This window comes from Takifugu flavidus, chromosome 16, assembly GCF_003711565.1.
Source record: "Takifugu flavidus isolate HTHZ2018 chromosome 16, ASM371156v2, whole genome shotgun sequence".
NCBI lineage: Eukaryota > Metazoa > Chordata > Actinopteri > Tetraodontiformes > Tetraodontidae > Takifugu > Takifugu flavidus.
In genome coordinates this window covers 3122888-3147015 of record NC_079535.1, presented here as the reverse complement: position 1 = coordinate 3147015, position 24128 = coordinate 3122888, and the positions used below count along the sequence as shown (strand labels likewise).

The 24128-nt window shown below is 51.8% G+C and overlaps 2 protein-coding genes across 8 annotated transcripts; one reads left to right on the top strand and one right to left on the bottom strand.

Moving 5' to 3' along the window:
- The first annotated feature begins 67 nt into the window (after nt 1–67).
- Nucleotides 68–17726, top strand: sos2 (son of sevenless homolog 2 (Drosophila)). Of its 2 annotated transcripts, XM_057058515.1 has the most exons (23): nt 70–967; nt 5456–5581; nt 5657–5788; nt 6069–6233; nt 6303–6509; nt 7763–7906; nt 7989–8099; nt 10174–10272; nt 10690–10817; nt 10962–11617; nt 11718–11799; nt 11886–12008; nt 12716–12828; nt 12901–13123; nt 13202–13321; nt 13394–13556; nt 13840–13957; nt 14029–14201; nt 14279–14395; nt 14475–14742; nt 14815–14856; nt 14932–15035; nt 15116–17726. In XM_057058515.1, exons 1-23 carry the CDS (start codon nt 884–886, stop codon nt 15626–15628), a joined length of 4011 nt encoding a protein of 1336 aa, XP_056914495.1. In that variant the 5' UTR covers nt 70–883; the 3' UTR covers nt 15629–17726. The 2 variants fall into 2 exon arrangements, with proteins under 2 accessions (XP_056914494.1, XP_056914495.1); XM_057058514.1 differs by having other exon boundaries at nt 68–967; nt 14475–14856.
- LOC130539879 (uncharacterized) lies at nt 17712–23822 on the bottom strand. Of its 6 annotated transcripts, none has more exons than XM_057058606.1 (15): nt 23577–23810; nt 23165–23283; nt 22827–22871; nt 22274–22438; nt 22105–22199; nt 21938–22038; nt 21750–21870; nt 21251–21389; nt 20916–21023; nt 20763–20843; nt 20440–20585; nt 20262–20348; nt 18660–19329; nt 18123–18217; nt 17712–18050 (listed from the first exon to the last, which is right to left on the bottom strand). In XM_057058606.1, exons 3-15 carry the CDS (start codon nt 22866–22868, stop codon nt 17957–17959), a joined length of 1944 nt encoding a protein of 647 aa, XP_056914586.1. In that variant the 5' UTR covers nt 22869–22871; nt 23165–23283; nt 23577–23810; the 3' UTR covers nt 17712–17956. The 6 variants fall into 6 exon arrangements, with proteins under 6 accessions (XP_056914586.1, XP_056914583.1, XP_056914584.1 ...); XM_057058607.1 differs by having other exon boundaries at nt 17944–18078; nt 23577–23811; XM_057058603.1 differs by having other exon boundaries at nt 17712–18217; nt 23165–23280; nt 23577–23822.
- Between the last annotated feature and the right edge of the window lie 306 nt (nt 23823–24128).

Sequence of the window (24128 nt, the reverse complement as noted above, 5' to 3'; positions counted from 1 at the left end):
CCCGTCCAATAAAATGTGAAATCACGCAGCGTGCGTGACTGACAGCGGGACTCGCAGCTCAGAGGGGAGCAGCAGACAGTCAGGCAGGCAGGCAGGCAGGCAGGCAGCCGAGTTGGTACGAACATCTTCGCCTCATCGAACCAAAAACACCTCGACCTCCCTTCGGCTGCTCCGCTCATGGACGTTGCCTCGGAACTGCCGCCGTTCGGGGGATCTGCTTTGGATTTAGCGCCCGATCGCTCCGGAAAAGATGACTAAAGTTGAAGTACGCGGCGCCGGAGAAAGTGTGCCTTGTTTGGAGAGGAAAGGCTCGTGTGCCACAACATAAAACTCGGAGCGCATCAAGGCCAGCAGCAGCCTGTAGCATTAGTTAGCTAGTCGGCTAACGACAGCCTGCTAACGTTACAGGTGTTTAGACAGCAAATAACCAAACTTAGTTGGTAGCCGTAGTTTTCTGGCAACAAGCCCAGCTCAAATGGCGTGATTAATTTCCGAACTCTGTGTGCCTGTTATCCGCCTTTTAACAACCGCCAAGTAGCAAGTAGAACACTTAGCAACATTGTTGTTAGCCAGTAGCTTCTTTTAGTTAGCCGCCGTCCCGTGTTTACAGCAGTAGCAGGCTAGCGTCACTAGCCACCGAGCTAACGAGTTAACTTTATACCTACATGTGCTTATTTACACTTTTGCTCGTTTTTCGGCGTTTGACCACGCTCGAGCCAGGACGGGCGGCGTGTTTTTGCGTTCCTCTTGTATTAGCAAGCGAGGCGCTTTGACTTTTCCCACCGTGCCTGCCCTGGACTGACCCACCCACAAGGACTATCTACCCGGGGCCGATGCTGACAGTTCAGCCCGGATCACGGCAACGCCAGGAGCCGCTACAGCCATGCAGCCCCAGCAGATATACGACTTTTCAAGTGACGAGAACAGTCACAAATGGAGAGGCCTTTTCGTGCAAGCTTTACGAAAGGTAAAACTGCTGTCACAACGCCAACTATCGTGATCCTGAAACGTCCCTTAAGTGGCCTTTCAGAGCCCGGTCCCGGTCCTGGTCCTGGTCTTCTAATGGCTTATTGCTCTGCAGGGGCTTCTTTTATGTCGACCGGTTGGAAGCTGTTCAGGATTCTGACCCATGTGTTCTGGTTCTGGTTGGTGGATGAGGCAAATGTGCCCGTCAGGATTTTTGGAGATGGTTCTGACCCGCTGCAGGACGCCTCCAAAAATCCCTGAGCGCGTTGCAGCAGAACTTGTCTCTCTGTGGCGTCGTGATGGTCACAAGCCAAGTTTTCGTCATCCTCCCCCCTCGGAGAAACGCGCTCGCGTTCTGATCAACTTAAACGTTTTTAATTCCCTTTGTCAGCAGATTTTGCACGCGTCCGTTCCCCTTTGGCCGCCTTCTTGCCTCATCCTGGCGTCTCCCTGTCATCATTAGCTGGCTTTTATTTCGGGCAGCTTGTCTGGAGCTGGATCTGGTCAGAAAGTCCACGCTTCTGCCCATCCCCGCTGCTGGGGGGACCTAGACGGGCTCTGGAAAAGTAGACGGGCTTTTTGTGTGTCCTGATGTGGCTGGACCTGGAGAGACTGGAGAGGCCTGAAGACGTTTTGTGGCTGATTTGAGCAGTTTAGAGATGGACGGGGGGGTGACGGGGGGGTGGTGGCCGCTGTGCGTCTGTGTTCACCACTCTTCCCAGGACCGATGGGTCGGAAACATCGCATTTGGCTGTTTAGCAAGTTTCCAGCGGCATAGGGACGCGGGTTATTTGTGGCCGACGCCATGAATCAGGTGAAGCCGAGCGAGCAGGTGGTCGGCCGCTGGCGTCGCCACGGCGTCGCTGTCTCGACTTGTTGCACGGCCGCCGCGGGGAACGCTCGTCAGAGCACTGACGCAAGAGAGGCTTGTTGTGGTTCTGACAGACTGTGACTGGCTGGTTTTGGGGGGGGGGGGGGCTGATGATGAACCTGTGACGCCAGAGGTCAGGTTGCGTTCGTCTATAGGAGGTGAAAACGCCAAAGACGAGCTTGCGGCGTCCCGCTCCGTCTGCCCCTGTCTCCCGTCTCGGCTATTCCTGACCGGCGCGGCTCGTACCCAGAGCTATGCGAGCGCGTCACTCCGCCTCTGACGCGCCGATGTTGATAATAACTGTGCATTCTCCGGACCCGGGCCAGAGCCCGCCCGGCTACAGTTTCAGCCTGTTGCTATGCTAGCGCGGCACCAGGCCGGGAGGCCGACATCAAACGCTAACGTTTATCAGGTTTCAAGAACTCTCTTGTCCTCGGAGCCCAAGGTTGCAGTTCCCCCTCGGTGGCTCCCGAACGGGCTTCTCTGCTCTTCCTGCTCGGATTTGACGGCGGTTTAATCACAGATTCATCGTCGGAGGCTCTTTTTCCCCTCCCAAATTTCCATCTGTCGTCAGCCGTAGCAGCATCTGACCCTGGATGCATTAATCTTATGACTGTGCGTCCATTAGCGCCGCTGGAGACTCTGCAGGCCTCCTTAGAAACCCGCTCGCTTCACGCCAGTCGCAGCTTTGGACACATTTGTAAGTTTCACACCTTTCAGCGCTCATCCGCCTTCACGCGTGTTCAAAACGCACGCGTCAGCGGTTCGTTCCTCCCTGCAGTTGCGACGGCCAGTGAGGACGGCACTCGGGACTCCGGCAAAGATGCCTGTTTAAAAATAATAGCGTGGGAGGCGGCATTGAAATAAGCGAGGTTACGTAAGCCGGGACAGTTGCTGTGGACGGTGCGGCGTCCTGCCTCGGGCGCCCGAGGACGCCTCTGGATTTGTGCCCGCCTGAATGACCTAATTCGGCCTGTCTGTTGAGCCCTAATGGTTCTGTTGGAATCATGGATCCAGGTCTGGAATCTGGGATTTCCCTTCCCTGTGTGGCCACAGGGGTTTATGTGGGTTTATGGGACCGGGCTGTCAATAATTACACAATGAGGAAAAAGTTGAACAGGTGACCCGCAGCCGTTTACCTTTAGCAACAATCAATAAAACTCTTACGACACAGCCACGCGCAGCTTTACGTCAGGACGGCGTTTATCGGAAGGGAGCCGCTTAAAACGTCGCCCTTCCTGCACAGCGGCGAGGAGGGGAACGCCGACTGCTAATTCTGACCCCGCGTCCCCATAAGGATAGGAAGTCAAGTGTGTGATCATCAGTGCAGACAGAGGAGGGGTGGCCAGCGGGGGTCATTGGGTCAGGATAGACCAGGGTCACGGCAAGGTTACCGTCGTGACCACCGTCCATTGTGTGTGTGGGGGTGTGTGTGTGTGTGTGTGCACGCGCAAGTCTCCATCTTGGCAGATGTGTTTTTGCTTGTTTAGATGTCTCCAGGCTTATCTCTGTTTATGTCTTTGTCTTTGTATAGCATGTCTACATCGTGTGTGTGTGTGTGTGTGTGTGTGTGTGTGTGTGTGTGTTGTCTCAGAGATTATTTCTGCCCTATGGTTCCCCAGACAGTCTGGTTGTAATGGCAGATGATGTCATGGCATGAATCACAAACAGTGACACATGCACGGGTATAATAACAAGCCCCTCCCCCCCACATGTGTACAACACACACACATGCACACACACACACACAAGCCACATTACCTGCAACCTGAGCCTGCGATAGACGGGCACTAGAATAATTAATCAAATCAGAGCCGTTAACGGTGTATGACCACTGTCTGTCGTCTGTTGCTACCTCCACACACACACACACACACACACACACACCGTCATCACCTGATCCCGATAGCCTGTGAATCATGATTTTTCCCGTCACTTTCACCTGTCACATCTGCTCTGCGTGTTCTGTCAAACCTCCTGATGCTGTTCTAGTTCTAGTCAGACCCGTCCTCGTGCCTCGATGCCTCGTCCATGGTCCCCGTCCCCGGGGGGTCTCCGCTCGGCAGGGGGGCGGTGACGGGCGTCTGGGACAGGGCGCGCGTTCCCCCGTTTAATGGGACGCCATCAGTCTCTGGTTGAGTTCTGGATTCACACATATCCTCCGTTAGCATCCGTTAGCGTGATGTTGATTCCTCCTGTCTTTACCTGCCCGTCTTTAGCTGCTATAGCTAAAGCTGGCGTATTTATTTGGACAGGTAGCTTCTCCTCTTCATTCTTTCCACTCTCGCCCATCCTGACAGGCACCAGTTGGACGCGGGCCTCTCAGAACCGGGCCAACTATTCTATGAATGGAGCGAGGGAAAACCCCGGTAGTTTCAGCGAAGTGACTCACAGCTCCTGGTGTCTTGTGGAATTTGGTCAAGTGGCCATATGCAGTCTTGAGCGCCTATGTCATAACCTGCTTCTGCTTTCATGTCTTTTTTCCACCGCCGCGCTCGTGGCTTATTTATGGCCGCCAGGTCTTGTGAGCGTGCACCGAAACAGAGAGGCAGATGAGCCCAGGCTGTGGCTGCAGCTTTTCCAGCGTCTGAATGCTGTTCTACTGTCCAAACACAGAGATTCTTTTATATTCCCCCAGCGGAGGACTTTACCTCCTTTCTTTTTGCTTTTTTTAAGACCCGTTTTTTCTTTTTTTCTTTCTTTTTTGACACGGGTGGACATCCTGCCTGTCGCTGCATCTCTGTTAGGTCAGAGCACAAGAATGCGTGAAGCCGGCTCCGCGTTGACCTTTTCACGTTCCTCTCACATTCCTCAATCTGGGGGCAAGGTTTTGTCATCATAATGCCCCACTTTTTAGTTTGTGCCAGGGTAATTCCATCACTAGCATGTGAACAGGCCGGCTTTTGTGAGGCGAAGTAAATGTTAGGCTCGTTTTCCCGGCCCGTTTCTTTCCCTTTTTGGCCGCTTCTGCTGCTGTAATAGTATCTCAACTGACGGCATTCCTGCAGGAGGGCACGGCCAAAATGACAACAGCTTTTGGGAGGTTAGAAGGTGGTTGGAGGGGGCGGGGCTTGTTCTCGCCTTTCCTGTCATATACACAGAGGCGCCACACCTTCTGCCACCCCCTGATCTGGAACCACGCCTCCTGGAAGGCCGGTTCCACCTCTGAGGGTCTCCTACGAGCAGGGTGGATGACTCGGCAGGAGAAACGTCTCAGAATCTGCACTTTTTTGTGTGTTGTTGGTGTTTTTGCTTTGCCCGTTGACGCGCGTCTTGAAGAAAAAGTGTCAAAGTGGCCGATTATTTTCTTTTTTCTTTCTCATCTCGCAATAAAAGGACGATTGTGTTCTTGTCAGTGACGCCGCAGTGTGTAATGGTGCCATGTGAGCAGGAACCTGCGGCCAATCTGAGCGTTTTAAGGCCGACAGGCGTTGAGTTGCTGTCTGTACTTGCAGCTCTGACGTCATGAAACGTGCGCCGAGCCTGGCTGGCGCGCATCCCCCCAGGTGTTGCTGCTCGATTTGCATGCGGCCGTTTCACACGCAGATGCTCCTGCGGTGACGCGCGTCTCCCCGGCCGTTAATCACCCCCGTGCCTTTCTGTGCGTTCGTGGTTCAGGTGCAGAAGCAGGTCCACCCGGGCCTCATGGCGAAGGAGGACGCCCTGCAGCACATCGAGGAGCTGATCCTGCAGCTGCTCAACATGCTGTGCGTGGCGCAGCCGCGCTCCGTGCAGGACGTGGAGGTGAGACGTCCTCCGACACAAACTGGGCCACGACTGTTGTTTGAGTGCATGAATAAAGATGATCCTTCTCCCCAGGAACGGGTCCAGAAAACCTTCCCCCACCCTATAGATAAATGGGCTATTGCAGACGCCCAGTCCGCCATCGAGAAACGCAAGAGGCGAAACCCTTTGCTTCTCCCCGTGGACAAGATACACCCACTGCTGAAGGTAAAGCTGGGCCATCAATCACATGGAGCTTTACGGGCGGTCAGAGCAGAAGATTAGGATTGTAATCTCTGTTCCTGAGGCTAAAATGCTGACAGGGATGTTTTCTCGTTCACAAAAACGCCAGAACTGCGCTGCACTTTCTGGGAAACATTGCTAATCTAATTTGCTGCCTGTTTTGACAGCTTGTTGGGATTGAATTTGCCTGGATCGACAGAGTTCCCTCTGCGGATCCTGACCTGCCGCTTGACTCCTGAGTCATTGCTTTGTTTCTTTTCAACAGGAGGTTTTGGGCTATAAAGTGGACTACCACGTCTCCCTGTACATCGTGGCCGTGCTCGAGTACATATCGGCAGACATACTGAAGCTGGCGGGCAACTACGTGGGGAACATTCGACACTACGAAATCAGCCAGCAGGACATCAAGGTGTCCATGTGCGCCGACAAGGTGAGCGTCGGTATGACACTCGGTAGAGGAGGAGGAGGAGCATCACTTTGACCGGCTGTCTGGTTTCAGGTGCTGATGGACATGTTTGACCAGGAGGAGGACATCGGCCTGATGTCTCAGTGCACGGAGGAGCCGTCCTCCTCCGGGGAGCTGGCGTACGACGACCTGGTGAGGCTGGAGATCGCAGAGGAGCGGCAGTACCTGCGCGAGCTCGACCTCATCATCAAAGTGTTCCGCCACCACTTCCTCTCCAACCCCAAAATCTTCACGCCGCAGGTGAGGACAAGCAGGACCTGACCTGACGGAGGCGTGTCGGTCGGCAGCTCCAGCGCGTCTGCGGGGAGAACGCCACGTGAAACACGCCGGCCTCCAGCTCTTATTCCAAATCAGCTTATGAGCCATTAGTCAAGTTTCAGCCTGTGATTAGACCGCCTAATCCACCTTAAGAACATTAAAAAATCACAACTCTGTAATCGGCTCGGCGCCAATCAGCATCAGGAATCCCCTTTGAAATGCATATCTCCCCCACTGTTACGTTATTAATCCTACATAGCATAACATTCACTTGCTGCTAACGCACGTTGGGTGTTTTCATACTGTCGGCAGAGCCAGCGCAGGCACTCCCTCACTATTAAAGACGTTCCCTCCAGGAATCAGTCGATACTCGCGTCTTTATGCGGAACAAATTCCAAATTAGACCCAATCCAGCGCAGCTATTATTTTCTCTAATCTCTCCTAAAAACCAGACGTAGGTTTGAGGCGCGGCTCAGTGGGTCTCCTGGGTGAGAAGTAAATGGAAAGTTGGGTTTAATGGGTTGCTGCGGCTTTGCATATTTTGGGTTGAGTAATTTGCGGCATCAGTTGGGTGAAGAGGATAAACCTTGGCGAGGCCCAGTGGAATGCAGCACATGTAATTACGTTGAGAAAAGCGGAGCATCTGCACCCCGCGCAAAAATAACCTCAATTATGTCTGTTGAAACGCGGCGTAATGTGGACTTGCCCCAGAGAAGGCAGGGAAGTGTACAGTCGGGTAATGACAGGATTGAACTCCTCGGCAGAGTTGAGCCGTCAATAATCGCTCGCTGCTATTTTCGCTGTCTCCTCTGCTTGACTAATGATTTCCTCGGGCAAATTGTTGAAGCTGGTTGTCGCCTTATTTTGGAAGAATGTATTTATCCCGGAGCTGGAGCTCCGTGTTCCACGCTGGGTATTGTTCTTCGTCGCTGCGCACATATTTGATAAGTTTGGCAGCTTTATAACGTAAGAATTCTCCGGCTACGCACGTTTATGGATGTTTACTGGAGACAATGACATCCTCGGGAAGTTCGAGGCGTTATTCCCACTGCCTCTAAAAATGCAGCAGCGCGTCTACGTGTTCAGGTCAAAATCAACAACTATTTCGGAGCTTTTTTTTAAAAAAATATTTTGCGGCACAAATTGAATCACCTCCAGTGTGAGACAGGAAGGAAGTTCAGCTAAAAGATGTTGTTTCTCTTAGCATCCTCCCATGTGTTTGTCCCGTATTCCAGGACGTGGAGGTGATCTTCAGCAACATCCTGGACATCCACGAGCTGACGGTGAAACTGCTGGGGCTGATCGAAGACGCCGTGGAGATGACGGCCGACGGCAGCCCCCATCCGCTGGTGGGCAGCTGCTTTGAAGACCTAGCGGAGGTACGGCGACTCTTCTGATGGAGAGAACGTCTGCTCGTCGTTGGCCAATCGAAATGACCTCTCATTGTCCCCGTGACCACAGGAGCAGGCCTTTGACCCCTACGAGACCATGTCTCAGGATATCCTCCGCAAGGATTTCCACGAGCACTTCAACAACCTGATGGCGCGGCCGACCGCCGGCCTCTACTTCCAGGTAAGTTTGACATCGGCTCCACCTGTGAGCCATCAAAGCGTGCATCAAACGGACAAGTGGGGCTAGAACAAAAACCAGAATGAAGCGAAACGCCGCGTGTTTTGGAGCGTCGGGTATAAGCAGGTCATTTGTGTGTTTACAGCAACAGAATCGGAATATTTGTTCCTGTGTGACTTTGAAGTGAACCTGGTGAAATAACTTCCGCTATCGTTTGAGGGCATGTCACGATGTAGTCGGCGTCCTGTGTTGAGTTTATTCACTGCCGCTGCAGCCTTGTTTTATTTGGACATTCCTCACAAGAACAGCATTGAATTACGCTCGGCGGGGGGCCGTTTGGTAGCCTTGAAATATGTGCTGGTGTTTTCTCAGGCTGAACGTTCACACGGAGCAGCATCGGAGCTAACGTACGAGGGGGATCTGCTCCGTCCTGTCTCACACTCTTCTCTCCTCCTAGCTTTCACACACCGGTTTGCGTCATCCGGCAGGACTGTTCCTCAGGTTGAGGTTGCCTGTTTACCCTCAAACCGCTGCTCTAACCCCGGTTAGATCAACACCAACGGCACTGTCCCCTGATTACACAAACCCACAGTTTATTTTCACAGGGCTCATTGTATAAAAGCGAGGAAAGGGCAGACAGGTTAAAAATAAAGCTTTGTTTTTTGCATTATTGGGGGGGGTTCTATGGGATTTATCTAAGAACACCTCACATTGTTGCACGTACTGGCCTGACTCGGGTTTTAGCTAAGGTCAACTGTGTCTCTCTCTTGTTTGTTTATTTATCTTGGATACAACGGTTAGGGTTAGGTTTTACCAGGAAAAATGCACAACTTAAGTTAAAACAATACAGTTAATAAACATTTAGCGTCACCGTCCATGTTTGAGAAGCTCAAACTACCGTTTTTCTGCCACTTTAACAGTTCACCGCTCAGATTCGGACCCGATGCTTGTGGGATTGTTTCTAACTCGTGTGTGTGATCGTCAGCAGCGGCCCCAGGGGCAGATGGTGTCATAGCCGACCTTCTAACACTCCTAAACACACACACACACACGCCTTCCACCCTGTTTCATCTCTGAGCAGACACTTGGTCTTTATCTCAGATCAATTCCAATGTTCACACATCTGCACACCTCTGTCTGTAACCCATCTCCCTGCTGTTTTCCTCCCAACACATCTACTTTATCTTTTTGTACCCCCCCGCCCCTCCTTCCTCTGCTCTCCATGTCAGTTAAATGTGTCTGTGGAGCACTCAGCCGCTGCACTCTGCAGCATCTGCTATTGTGGCTAAATTACATCGCCTTTTAAAAATAGAACACGCCGCCACACTGCGGGCCATTTCTCCCGCTCTCTTTCTCTCGCTCTCTCGGGAGAGAAGCACAAGGGGCAACGTGGGGGGAGTCAGTTGCCTGTGGCACATTTCACCCTGCAGAATAAGCTGTGGATTGAGACAGAAGAGTCAGCAACCCTTAAGTTTTCCATGGCAACAGGAGTGCTACAGTGCTAAAATATAGCTCAGCTACAATATTTAACTATAGGACAGTTATGTGTGTGTGTGTGTGTTGCAAGATTCTGTTGCACAACATGAAGCCACAGCTCACTGGTGCTGGTGTGTAAATGAGGTGATCTTAACTTCAGCCGTTGTTGTGCGGCTTTCCGTCATCCTGCAGCTGATGCGTCTCTGCCCTCCACGCCGTGCCGGGGAGGCTGAGTAGTAGCGTATTGATTCTGTATCGTCTATCAGGGGAACGGGAGATTTAAATGGGTACTATGACGGCCTCGTCTCTGGTTACCCTGAAGTATCACTCTGTTGGCTGCTTCTCGGTTTAAATAAAACCCAACACATTTGTGTTTTGAGGTTATTCTGATAGATGTATGTTGAAATTTGTGATGAACCTTCAATGAAAACTACTACCTATAAACATTTCCTGGTCTTAACCGTTGGATTATTGATAGATGACGAATCATTCGGGAGGAGCGCAGCTTTGTTTTTCCTGCATAATCAAAATTACAGCTCATGAATGATGCTCCAGTGATAATGTTGTTGTTAATGGGTCATTTGCATCTTTGTGCCTCCAGTCAGTTGCAGAAGGCTTCAAAGAAGCCGTCCAGTATGTTCTTCCCCAGCTGATGATGGTCCCGGTATACCATTGTATGCACTACTTCGAGCTCCTGCAGGTACGTTCAGGTTCCCGTCAGAGATGCAGCCGATTGACCCCGATGCAGCAGCGGTTAGCTCGTCACATGTACTTCGGCTGTGTTTGTTTCTTTCCCTCACATGTACACACCCTGACACCTTCAGTGTCTGACCACACACACCAGCTCAACCCAGCCGCTGCTCTGCTTCTCTCTCCCGCTCTGCTGGGTTGATTATTATTATTTCTATCGGTATTATTAGCACATTTTATAGATTCAGGCCACAGTTGGTACATTTACAGGAATCACACAGTATCAGGAAATGCATCTGTTTTAGTGGAAGGTGTCATTAATATGCAGTGATACGATTTAAAATATCCTCATTAAATTCATGCTGCTGCTGTTCTGTCGAGGGTCCCTTTTATATCATTTAATCATCACATTTTTCTCACTTCACAGCAACTTCAGGAGCGCAGTGAGGACCAAGATGACAGAGAGTGTCTGAAACAGGCCATCACGGCGCTGCTAAACCTCCAGTGCAGCGTGGACCGCATCTATACTAAACACCAGCCTCGCCGTAAACCCGGGTAGGAATCCCGCTCTAGCGTTTGTGACCGTTCAGACCTTTAGGAATGTGGCGAATGTTGACGTGTGTTTTTGAAAAACGGCGCCATCATGTGACTTATGTGGCTTGAACAATGTGTGATTGTTGCTCCGCTCCTCGTTGCCAGTGAGCCCATGTACCGACTGTACAGCAGGCAGGTCCGAAGCAAACAGCTGGCCATCAAGCGGATGAACGAGATCCAGAAGAGCATCGACGGCTGGGAGGGGAAGGACATCGGTCAGTGCTGCAGCGAGTTCATCCTGGAGGGCCCGCTGATACGGGCCGGCGCCAAGCACGAGAGGCACAACTTCCTGTTTGATGGCCTGATGATCAGCTGCAAGGCCAATCAGAGCTCCAGGCTCCCGGGTTCGGGCAGCGGGGCGGAATACCGCCTGAAGGAGAAGTTTGTGTTGAGGAAGGTGCGCATCGTGGATCGCGAGGACTCCGTAGAGCTGCGGCACGCTTTCGAACTGATCGGAAAGGACGAAAACTGCGCGGTTTTCTGCGCACGGACAGCAGAGGAGAAGGCGGCGTGGATGGCGGCGCTGGTCACTCTGCAGTACCGCTCCACGTTGGATCGCATGTTGGATACGGTGCTGCAGCACGAGGAGCAAGAGCACCCTCTGAGGCTGCCCTCCCCGGAGGTGTACCGCTTTGCCGTGCAGGACTCGGAGGAGAACATCGTGTTTGAGGACAAAGTGCAGAGCAAGACGGGGATCCCCATCATCAAGGCCGGCACCGTGGTCAAGCTCATCGAGAGGCTGACCTACCACATGTATGCTGGTGAGACGCTCCTCCTCTCGCCCCAGCCTGCTGGACCGCCGCTCCATTCTTCATCCATGCACGTCTGTCTTTCTTCTCTCATCTTGACGTCTTTTTGTAGATCCTAACTTCGTGCGCACGTTTCTCACCACATATCGGTCGTTCTGCAAACCTCAGGAGCTCCTCACCCTGCTGATAGAGAGGTAAAGACTAGAACGTCTGTCCTTTGGCTCGTTTAGGCCCGGCGGATACGGTTAGGAACTAAAACGCCCCGTGTTTGATTACCCAGGATCGAGATCCCTGAGCCGGAGCCGACTGAGGAGGACCGCCAGGCTCTCTGGAACGGGGATCAGCCGATGGCTGCCGAGCTGCAGAGGTTCAGGAAGGAGTACGTGCAGCCGGTCCAGCTCAGGTACCACAGCCGTCCCAGTTTGGGTCTTGTTGTCTGACCTAGGAGAGCCAGTGTTGTTTTTCTTTCATCTATAAAAGTGGTGAACTTCTTTAAACGCGTTGTGTAGGACAGCCCCGCGTCTCCTGTTCTTCTGCTGCTCCACTCTGCTGGCAGGGCCTGAATGTTCTCATCTGTATGAGACTTTAGCTCCTTATAAGGAGGAACCCAGAACCATCTGAAAGCTTCTGCTGCTCCACTTAATGCCAGCTGCAATAAAAAAGCAATTAAAACACAACTGGATCCCTCCACAGCAGCAGGCTGTGAGGTCCTCTGGTCACAGTCGGATCACCAGAATCTGCAGAAACACCAAAAGGACTGAGCTAAAAATAGCTCCTTTGGTTACGCAACCATTGTGTAAATGAACGAAACCATCTTGGGTGGTCTGTTGTTTAGCAAGCGCTGCTTTATTTTAAATCCAGGACACTCGAAGTAGGTGAAAATAGCTCTTCATGCTGCCCTTTTGCCCTTCAAAGTACAAAACATTCCAGCTGCTGCTATTTTTAAGACGTCTGTGAGGAGTAAACACAGGACGTAAACACGCTGGTGTCTTCTCATTATCCCGATTCCTTGATTGAGGGACTTTTCTCGCCAGCTAAAGGGGCGAAACGGGAGCATCTCCCGCCTGTCGTGTGAACACCTGTGAGCCTAACGTGACTCTGCTCCTCCAGGGTTCTCAATGTGTTCCGCCAGTGGGTGGAGCACCATTTCTACGACTTCGAGAACGACCCAGAGCTGAGAAGTCACCTGGAGGAGTACATCACCAGCAAAATCCAACTGCGAGGTCGGAGGTCAACCCTCGGGACGTGTTTGTGATGTTCTCGTCCTCCCGTCTAAACGACGTCTCGCTGTTTAGGCAAGTCTATGAGGAAGTGGGTGGAGTCCATCAACAAGATCATCAAGAGGAAGCTGCAGACGCAGGCCAACGGCGTCAGTCACAACATCACCTTCGAGAGCCCGCCTCCCCCCATCGAGTGGCATATATGCAGGGCGGGGCAGGTGGACGCCTTTGACCTCATGACCCTCCATCCCATAGAGATCGCTCGCCAGCTGACTCTGCTCGAATCGGAGCTCTACAGGTGAGTAGAACTACAACTGACGTGACCGAGCACTCCGCCCTGCCCTCGCTCTGACTCCTCCCCCCCCCCTCCCGGCAGAGCCGTGAGGCCGTCCGAGCTGGTCGGCAGTGTCTGGACCAAAGAGGACAAAGAGAAGAACTCGCCTAACTTGCTCCGCATGATCCGCCACACCACCAACCTCACGCTGTGGTTTGAGAAGTAAGTCAAATACTTCCTTCACAAGAAAATCCAGTTCCATGTGTAACCGTGCGCATGCTGGCGCGCTCTCAGGTGCATCGTGGAGACCATGAATCTAGAGGAGCGGGTGGCCGTGTTGTCGCGGGTCATCGAGATCCTGCAGGTGTTCCAGGAGCTCAACAACTTCAACGGCGTGCTGGAGGTGGTCAGCGCCATCAACTCTGTCCCAGTGTACAGGCTGGACCACACCTTTGAGGTAGGGACGGCAGTAGGCTCCCGGGACGGGGGGGGGGGCATGGCCACATACCTGCCAGACTCGAGCGCCCAGAGAGGCGCTCAGGGCTGATTTGTAACACTCGATTAAAACTCGCTTTCCCAGAAACCCTCGTTCTGTTAAAAATCCTCATCAGCCGTTACTGGAAATCTCTCCTCATCAACACTCCTTTTGTTTCTCTGCTCGCGTGTCTTCGTGATGTGGATCCACTCTTCGTTCACGGAACTTGACCCTTTTAAAAAAAAAAAAAAATCTGCACGTACAGGCAATCCCAGAAAGGAAAAGGAAACTCCTGGAAGAAGCTGTGGAGCTGAGCCAGGACCACTTCAAGAAGTACCTGGCTAAACTCAAGTCCATCAACCCGCCCTGCGTGCCTTTCTTTGGTGAGTCTTGGCCGGTGTGAGAGTGGTTGGCGTCCCAGCGGGACCCTGACGCCTCCCGCCTTCATCCACAGGTATCTACCTGACCAACATCCTGAAAACAGAGGAGGGCAACCCAGACTTCCTCACGCGCCACAGCAAGGAGCTGATCAACTTCAGCAAGAGGAGGAAAGTGGCGGAAATCACCGGGGAGATCCAGCAGTATCAGAACCAGCCGTATTGTCTGAAGGTGGAGCATGAAATCAGGGTGAGCGCCCTCTCCTCTCGCCCCTCTGTGGTCCTTCAAAGTCGAATCCCAAACTGACCCCCTCGTCTGTTCTGCAGAGGTTCTTCGAGAACCTGAACCCGATGGGCAACATGGGGGAGAAGGAGTTTGCCGACTACTTGTTCAAAATGTCTCTGGACATCGAGCCACGGAACTGCAGGCAGCCTCCCAGATTTGTAAGCGCAGCAGTGACCCGAAGGTCGCGGGTTCCATCCCGGCGAGTCTAAAGTTCCCCGTGTGTTGTCGGTCCCGCAGCCCAGGAAGACCGTGTACACGCTGAAGTCCCCGGGGATCCGACCCGTGCGGACCTCTACCTCCGGCACGCTGAAGGGCCACCCGGTCCCCCTGGAGCGGGAGCCCCCGCACAAGATCACCTTCAGGAGCATCGCGGAGACCGAACCGCCGGAGACGCCGCCGTCCGCCTCGGTGCCCACCTCCCCGAACACGCCGACGCCCCCGCAGTCGGCCTCGTCCGACCTGAGCTCGGTGTTCATGGAGCACGACCTGGGCAGCTTGTGCGGCAGTGAGTTCACGCTTGAGCGTCACCCGGGTGACGGGGAAACACCTTTTCTGATCCGGGTTCTGGTTTTTACAGGTAGCAGCTCCTTATTCGGTTCGGCTCATCTTCCGACTTCCAGTGAGTGTTTGGTCTCCTTTTACCTGGGGGGGGTTAAGGATGTGGAATGGTTTTAATGGTGGCCTGTTTTCCCAGAGCTCCAGTCTGTGTCCTGCGGCAGCCTGCACCAACTCGGGGAGGAGCAGCTGAAGCCCCCTCCGCTACCCCCCAGGAGGAAAGATGCCATGTCTGAGGCTAAAGTGAGAACAGAGCCCCCCCAGCAGCATCTGTTTAATGAGATGCGTTTTATTCATTCTCTGTTCTTATCTCTGCGCGTCAGCTGAGCTCCAGGTCCGACAGTCCCCCCGCCATCCCGCCCCGGCTGCCTCCTCCTTTTCCCAGGAACCAGCCCCGACCGGTGATCTACAACGGCCCCCCCGGCGACGGCCCCCTGCCCAGCCCTCCTCCGCCGCCTCCACGGGACCCTCTGCCCGACACGCCTCCCCCGGTGCCTCAGCGGCCCCCGGAGATCTTCATCAACTACCCCCTGAACCTGCAGCCCTCCCCGGTGGGCCGCTACCACTGGGAATTCAGCAGCTCCCCGAGCTCCCCGAACACTCCACCCAGCACGCCCTCGCCACGCGTCCCCCGCCGGAGCTGCCCGCTCAGCGCCAGCCAGAACAGCCTCTGTCCGCTCCCCGTTTCCATCACCGCGCCGCCGGTGCCGCCTCGCCACAATTCCAGCCCCCAGCTTCCCAAACTCCCACCAAAGACATACAAAAGGGAGCTCCTGCCGCCGCCGCTGCCGCTTCAAGGCCTCTCATTGGTGGAGAACAGCGACAGCAGCCAGTGAGTCGGCGCCGTGTTTCGGATCATCGGACTCAAGCTACTGATCAGACAAACGCGCTCTGGACTCCACCCCCCCCTGTATAGACCTATCACACCCTCGCTGTGCCTCTCAGGGGATCAGTAGCTCCGCCTTCACCCTCAACCCTCTGTGCCAATGGGAAACCCTCACCAGTGTGCCAGCTGATAGACAACAAGCTGCCGAAGCTTTGCCCCACTCACTGCCCTATCAGGGTGGGTTGAATGTGAGGGGGGGGGTCTGCCCTCAGCTGTCGTGCTTGGTTTTCTTCGGGCATTGACGCGAACAGGAGTCCCGCCGCAGCTCGCGGATTCTGCCGTTCACCCGCTCTACAACCCAATTAGCCAAAGTCTTATTTTCTGCAGGGGGATATAAGGGATGTTTTTGAACAAAATGTGACTTAACGAAAAGAACACACGGGGGGGGGCAACAGTGAACGCTGCCGCCGCCGCCGCCGCCATCTTGTGTCTCAACTGCACACTGTGACTGCATTGACTGGGTCAAATGACTTTTCCCCCCTCTGAGGCTCCTCCGTAGCCACACAACGTTGCCTTTTCAAAGGTCCAAGAGTGGTGACCTTTGACCCCCAGGCTCCGGTCCCGTCAGCCTGGACGAGAGCCGAGAACACTCCATTTGCACATCGAGTTTCGGCACTGTCGGGAGTTTTTTGTTCAGTTCCCCGATTTTTTTCTTGATTTTTTTTAAAAACAATATCAAGCAGCATTAAAGAAGAGCAAAGAGGTGTTTCTTTTCCCTGCATCCTCTGACAGCTGATGTCTGAACTGGGCCGCTCAGCCGCAGCGTTGCTGTCCCCGCACTGTGCTCCTCCATCACCAACTCTTCTTCATTGGTATTCAAACTCTACCGGCAGTGCTCCCCCTGGTGGCCGCTCGAAAAAGGACCTTGACAACTTTTTTTTCCTGCTTGAAAACATTTTGGATAGACTAAAATAACCCATTCATCATGCTCAGATGTGCCTTTTTATTTTGTTTTCTACTTTACAGGAATAAGCAAACTGTGTCTAAAATGCTAAAAATAAAGTTGCCTATGTAAAGTTTAGAACAAAAGCTATACACTATGAAATTGTACATGTTTGTGGATACTGTGTATATATAACATGTATACACTAACTAAGTAATTTGTATAAAGTGACAAGTTTTTTCCTCTTCCTGTTGTATTTTACCCTCATCCGCATCTGTTCAGTCAAATATTGCCTAATAATCCAATGCTGCTACAGTCGGATAACATTAAAAAAAAAGAAAAACGATAAAAACAAAACCAGAACAGGTCACTGTCGCTAACTTACAGACAATCTCCAGTTGAGACACTGGGAGTATTAACTGAGGAAAGCCATTTTTCTTCCCTGCCCCTTTGCTGTTTTAAAGCAATGAGAACCAGTATACAGTCCAGTATGCCCAGCACTTACTTAAAGACGTGCTTCACTTTGTACGCCCTACTAATGGCCTTTTTTCTTACTTTCAGAGGTTTTTCTTTTCAATGCTAACTCATTGTGCAGAGGTTGGAGTCACGTCAGAGCCACGGCTCACCTGCGTTCGGCCGCTGTAGTGGTGTAAAAACCTTTTCCCCCCTGAGAATACACACTTTGTGCACTTTAGGCTGTACTGTTGAAGAGCCGCGGTTGCTATGGGTCATGTCGGTGGACGCGACTGTCCTGTGCAGCTGTTTAACTCACACTTTCTATGTGGATCAGGGCAGGAAAACACCAGTCTACCGCCTCCGTTTTTACCCCCCCCACATTGGACCTACCAATGCTGGACTCCAGCAACGCCCCCTCCTCGCCTCGCCATCAAATTGATCAAACTAGAAATGAGAGGTGGGGTCACAGGGGCTCAGATCTGCTCATATTCTTCCCCTTTTTTGGAAACACAGTATTTTTGGGGTTCATTTTCCAAACGTTTGTTCCTTTGGATGTTTGTTTTGGCGACCCCAGCTGACAGGTTCTCCTCTGGTGGCACTGTAACGGCTTGATCCAGCAACTGATTGATTTGATGGTATGTGGCCTTTTAACTGCTTTGTATTAATGGTCTTGAGATTAATAAATCACCCAGTCTTATTTTGTACTGAACTGCTTGTTTCTCTTTTTATTCTTTGGAGCGTTTCATGGCATGGCCCTCCTGCTCATCCAGTTAGCTTAGCATGTAGCCTGAACTCTGATGTGAGCTCACTTTTATGCTGTTTTTCAGGAATTCCTTTTTTCTCTTTTGGATATTCACTCCTGTAAAAAAAGGGGGGTTTAAGGTCCAGTAATAATCAAATAAAAGGTCCAGATGGACCAGGAAGTTGCAGCTTGGAGGGTCACACGGTGCTGCATGGCCCCTCGCTGTCCTCGCTGTCCTCCCACAATCCAGGGCCGCTCACCGCCGCTGCGTGGGCTCGCCGTAAACTCGGCCTGAGGAGACGCAGAGGGAGGAATTCACCTGTAATCTGTTTGATTTCAGAGTTTAGATGATGCCACTGGTACCTCAGATTGTCTCTGCCCAGGCCGAGACTCTGCCGGGCGGCAGCCTGAACTGGGACGAAACCTTTCCTGACGTCCTTCTCTGGAGCCGAATCGTCCTGAAGCGATGAGACACAGACAGGAGTGGGGCAGCGTTACAGACCACAGAAGAAGATGGAGACCCTAGAACAGGCATGGGCAAACTACGGCCTGGGGGCCACACGCGGCCCGTTAAACGTTTTAATCCGGCCCGCCAAACTTGAAAAATTAAATGAATAAACCTTGTTAATGTTATATTTTCACTGCAATTCTGGTGTTTTCCCACTAGAAAAAAGACAGTCAGGAGGAGAGTGATGGTGATATCCTGAAGGATAACAGAACTTTCAGTGCTTTAAAATAGAAATGGTTATTAATTTTTTTTAAAAAGGCACATTTTATTCATTTGATTTTAAGTGTTTTAAGACTCATTCCAAAGTCAGATATTTTGTTAGAACCCATTGTGGCCCACGAATCAAAATGTTTGCCCACCCCTGCACTAGAACCACGGGAGTGACCCGTCACCTGTCTGGAGGGGTCGTCCCAGATGGGCCTGAAGGCGCTTTTTGGGTGCAGCGGAGGCGAGCCGGTCCGGATGCTGACCAGCCTCTTTCCGCGGGAGCTGACCAGACAGGGCGTGGCCGCGGTAGTGCACGGGGGCCCTGCTGCGTTTCTCAGGGGCGGGTGGGGGGTCACTCTTGGAATCTGCCATCTGAGACACACGCTCCTCTCTCTGGACCCCTCCCTCTGCTGACTGTACGAAGGTCTCAACAGAACCGGGACCTGGCTGTCCTCCTCCTCTTCCTCCTCCTCCTCCTGCCCACTAATCACCTCCTCCCTGCACAGGGTCCCATCAGGGCTGCAGGAGGTCACGGAGGAGTCCCCAAAGGCCGAGGTGTCATCCAGGTCCGTCTCGACATCCTCTGGGCTGCAGGTGGCGCCGGTGGCCTCCGGGCCAATGGTGCCTTTCCCAGTGTGCTGGCTGAAGGTTCCCTGGCCCGAGTCGCTGTTCTCCCCCCACCCAGCAGCGTCGGGCATGAGGAGGGAGCAGCAGGCGCGGCAACAGTCTCGACCCGGCCGGTTCTGGACGCTCCTGTCCCGCCCGCAGCCCTTCCGCCTGACGGGGCTGCAGGACCAACACTCCAGACGCATGGACTGGCAGCCGTTGGTAAGGTCGGCCACCGGCGGATCGTTTCTGGGGTGGGATCAGAGCACATATAGAGGTCAGGGTCAGGGTCAGGGTTTGGGTTTGGGTTGGTGTCAGGAGGCTGAAGTCCCTCCCACTGGGGATCCAGATTCAAGACCAGGCCCAGACAGAGAGCAGGGCATCGATAGTCATCAATAAAAGAGGAGAAAATGGTTAAAAACCCGAACCCTTATAGAGATTACAAACCAATTTAAACCAACACAGCCTTAACCCAGTTACTAATAGTAGTATTATTAGTCCCAGCTCTAGCCCCACCCCTAAAGGCAAACCCAACCCTAACACCAACCCTAAACTAACCCTAGTTTCATCTTGGATCATCGGGAACTAATCAGAGCAATTGACTGATACATCTGTCAACACTAAACCTTTTTATTTGGAAATAGTTCAATCGGCTGGACTGGACCAGCGGAGACAAATGAGGACTCCTGGAACATTGTTGAAGCTTTAGACGAGTCCACTACGGCCCCTCAGCTGACCGCCCAGATCATTCACATGCTACTGGTCCACACAGGCTGGAGCTCTGAGCTCTGGCTCCAACCTCTGGGAGAAGAGGCCAAACAGCTTCAAGAACTTTAACCAAGTGCAGTTACGCGCTGAGACCAAGCTCTGGGTTAGAGTTACGGATCAGAAACCAGAGCCGCGCCGCTCTCGGCTTCTGCAGATCATCCGGTTTTACAGGATCCAGCTGGGCTGATCACGTTAAAAAGCTTCTCTGCTTCTTTGCCTGTTTGGTTGGTTTCTTTCAGAGATCTTCAGATGATTCCGGTCTGAGGTTTTCATTTTCTCTCTCGGGTCAACATTTCAGATCTACTTCTGTTATTAGTTTGTTTCTTTGTTTGTTTTTTGATGGTTTGGATTCGAGGGTGAAGACAGGCGTCTGGTTGCAGTTCTGCAGATGTCCAGTAGAGGGCAGCACTCACCTGAGCGCTGCAGCTTCCTGCGGAGACTCTCTCTTCTCATGGTTCCTCCCGCAACAGCTGGCAGAAGATCCAGCAGCCTCAGAACAGCTGAGGACGCAGAGAAACCCTCCACATTTCAATTAAGCTCAGATATGTGAAAGTAAAAGTCACACGCGCTCATTTCTCATCATTCCCTGACCTTTGCCCTGCACCTTCTGCTTCCTCCCACCTCACATCCTCCTCCAGGATGGCGTGACAGCGGGATAGAACATTCCTCAGCGCTCGCTCGGCTCCCAGCAGGAGGCTGCAGTCGGGATGTTCTTTGCCCGTCCACTGTAACAAACTCTGCACACATTCAGTGTCAACTTCAATACTAATTTCTGGATCTTTCCCCACCAAGATTTTACACATTTTCCTCTTCTTCCCTTCAGATCAAACTATTGCTGGTATTTGCCAAAAAAAACAGGGTTTTGCTTTGTGTCTCGTTATAAATAAAGCTGATTCAAAACCCCCTGGACTCACCTGGACGTGGCTCAGGTAGGCGTGAATTCGAGACACAGGCGCCAGCAGCAGCGACAGCAGTTTCATCTCCTCTCTGTCCTCCTGATTCACAGACAGGTGAATGTGTGTGTGCGTGTGTGTGTCTGTGTGCGTGTGTGTGTGTGTGTGAAATACCTGGACTTTGTCGCTGTTGCTGTCTGGATGGTTTAATCTGTTAAACTCCAGGCAGAGGAAGGATGCCAGCGTGGTTGTGTATCCAACATATGTGTCAGAGAAGACAGTCTGTAAACAGGAACATGTCACACACACACACACACACACACACACACACACACACACACACACACACACACTTACTTGTATTTCTATCTTTGTAAGGCCTTTAATACATGTAATGCATTTTAACTTACTATTTTAGCTCTAACCACCCAAAATTGCACGTAGAATATGGAGTGTGGTCCTGATTTTTTAAGTACAAGAACACACACATGCTGGCGGTGTGAACTCACATCGTTTTGTCCGATGAGTTGCACCAGGATGTCTCCCACCAGAGATTTCCAGTGTGCAGCAGAGAGTCGCTCCTGCAGCGAGTTCCTGAACGGCAGATGTCGCTGCAGCAGCTCCTCCACAAACTTCACCAGCGTCTGACTGATGGCGAGAATCGTCAGAACCTTTAGGCTCCAGAGTTGACTTAACTTGATAAATACAGGTGCACATTTATGTTGAACTCTAATCCAACTAGTGTAGAAACATGGTGCAGCGACACCACATCAGTATTTACACTAAACGATGCTGCTAAATAAACAAAAACAATTAACAACTCTTGATTTGTCATTAAACTGGATGGAAAGCTACATTTGATACAACATTTATATTTATTAGCCTTCCAGAACACATTTGGGGATTGAACGCGGAGAGCGGCCTCCTGCTGGTGACAGGTGGTACTGCAGGTGCCTCGGCCGCCCTCTGACCTGAACGTTAGGATGATTTAAAGAGTTCCAGACTCACTGCGGCTCCAGGGCCCCCTGCTGAGCTGCAGGTGTTTTGTACTTGTCAAGCAGCTGATTGAGCGTGGACACGTACTCCCACTCCGCGTGCAGCAGCTGCATGGCCACCTGATGTCGAGCATCTGCACAGAAAACATGACAGAAGCCACAAACCTTCAGCGCTTCGGGCTTTGACGTGTGAGGACTCACCTGTGCCTTCACTCAGTCCCGCTTTCAGGCCCTGCAGGAAACAGTGGAGCAGCAGCTTCCCTCTGGACCCACAGGACGGCGGCGCGTCTGCTGGGTTGCTGCTGGACAACAGGGACCACATGAGGACACGTCTGTAGCAACTCAACTCCCCTCAACTCTGTCTTCACCTCTCTCTGTGTTTGGAGGTGTCTCCGTCCTGCAGAGCTCTCTGTCTCTTACTGTCCAGCTGGAAGATCTGAGTCTGCAGCACTCCAAGCTCCTCCTGCAGGACGAAGGACAAACCTGAGTGTTTCCCTGGACGCTGCATCAGCACACGCTCACGTCAGGAAGCCTGACCCTCAGAGAGTCCACCAACAGCTCCAGGCGAGCAGCTTTCTTCTGGCAGCTCCTGCGGTTCTCCTCCAGCTCCTCCCTCAGGTGTGTGTCTCCATGCTGGATGTGACTGAGCTCCAGCAGGGCGCTGGTGAAGCCCCTCTTCAGCTCTGAGACCATGTACTGCAACTGAGGGAGTCAAACACAACATGTCCCCTTATGGTGAAAGACGAGGCGTTCCTCTACATATGCTCGCAAAAATTGGAGGTGGAAGAACTGAAAAAATGTGACTTTTAATCTGGATTAAAAGTCTCGGTTTGCCTCCACTGGTCATCCTGAGCTGATGTGGGATCTCTTTGAGGGAACTTTGGCAACTTTTTGCGTTTCTGAGTGACCTGAATGGAGCTGAACCAGAGTTCAAAACCCAATAAAAGGAAAGAGTGATATCCGTTTGTCATCTTAGCTGCTTATATTGTTGGTTTCTGCCTCATTTGGCTGGTTGCTGAAGTAATTCTGACTCCGATGAGGCCAACAGCCTACAAAGCCAAGTGTCTCTTGAAGGGAGGTGATTATTTACCTTGGCGATTTCCCCCACGAGCTCGGCCTCCTGTGGCTTCATGACCTGCGTGCAGACAAACAAACAGCACCGCTCAGAGGTTACCGGCCGTCATATTTCCAGCGTGTGGAGGAAAACAGCTTCTCCTGTTTCAAAGTGTCCTGCTAAACATCAGATAATGTTGCATTAGCACAAAAGGCTCAAACCTGGCAGGTCAACGGTGTTTTCTGCCTCCACAGAGGGAATATTTAACCTCTTCCTGCTCAGAAATATGAACCAGAGCAGGACTGAGAGTCGCTGCTGCTACATTTACGACTGCTGGTGCTACAACAGTCATCGGAGAGCGCCTGTGTTTGTACCGGTGTAGATGTGGCGTCTGCCAGCAGCCCCTCTGCAGAGGAAGTGACACGCCAGCCAAAGAGTTCAGCCCTGCAGGCGGGATGGCTGCGGGAGCCAAGATCCTCCTCTTTAAAGCCTGCTGACAAAAGGACAAACACAAAAGGGCAGAAAAACAGAATTTAAAAAAAAATCAGGTGCATGATTTTATAACCACAGCTTCAAAACTTCAAATCAAAAATGTTAAAATCACTTATGAGAGTTAACCATGCGTCACCCTGAGGTATTAAAATGCATTAAAATGCCCAAACATTATTTTGTATGTTGTAAAGGGTGTTGTTTTCCACCCCTTAACTTTATCTGGAAGCACATAGACCAGAATTACACTGGAGGGATCATGCTGAAGACCAACGACACACAATGATGTAAACTCACCTCAGTTCATCCAATGAAGAGTCATGAAAGATGCGGAATCTCCCCCCAAAAAACCCTTTTAAGATGTCCAACATCTCCTGGTTTGCAGTGAGAACATTTGGAGTGAAGTGAGTTAGAGAGCGGCTGTGTGAGGCTGAGCTGTGCACAGAACAGATGCAGCTCAGTGAGCGGCTCTGTGATGGTCTGAACTGGCCAAGTCAGGCTGGAGCGTGCACGACCCAGTGACACACAGGCGCCACAAGAGCCGCAATACAGTTCCGATCACTATCTACTACTCACACATATTTATAAGCATGCACAAAATGTGTGGCCTGACTGGCCTGATTTAAAATCGTTAGTAATTGAAAACCCTTTTATGTATATAGTTAGGGTATTTTTTATTTCTTTACAGATACACCATTATACAGTTAACCATCAGAAAAGGTATAGAAAATGATCGTGAGGTGCAGTATAATACTATTCATAAATATATTAATCAACATATAGACTACATATTCTCAGATAGCCCATTAAAATTTCCTATTAATTCCCATCTTTACGCTAAAAATCGTA

Bases quoted from the DNA above. Each gene is read 5' to 3' on its own strand.
- LOC130539879 (XM_057058603.1), bottom strand. From the start codon at position 22,868: ATGAAGCCACAGGAGGCCGAGCTCGTGGGGGAAATCGCCAAG. The intron at 22,039-22,104 runs GTGAAGACAGAG...CCTGTTGTCCAG, and splicing joins ACCTCCAAACACAGAGAGAG to CAGCAACCCAGCAGACGCGC. The intron at 20,844-20,915 runs GTATTTCACACA...TCTGTGAATCAG, and splicing joins GCAACAGCGACAAAGTCCAG to GAGGACAGAGAGGAGATGAA.
- sos2 (XM_057058514.1), top strand. From the start codon at position 884: ATGCAGCCCCAGCAGATATACGACTTTTCAAGTGACGAGAACAGTCAC. The intron at 8,100-10,173 runs GTAAGTTTGACA...TTGTGCCTCCAG, and splicing joins CCGCCGGCCTCTACTTCCAG to TCAGTTGCAGAAGGCTTCAA. The intron at 14,857-14,931 runs GTGAGTGTTTGG...CTGTTTTCCCAG, and splicing joins GGCTCATCTTCCGACTTCCA to AGCTCCAGTCTGTGTCCTGC.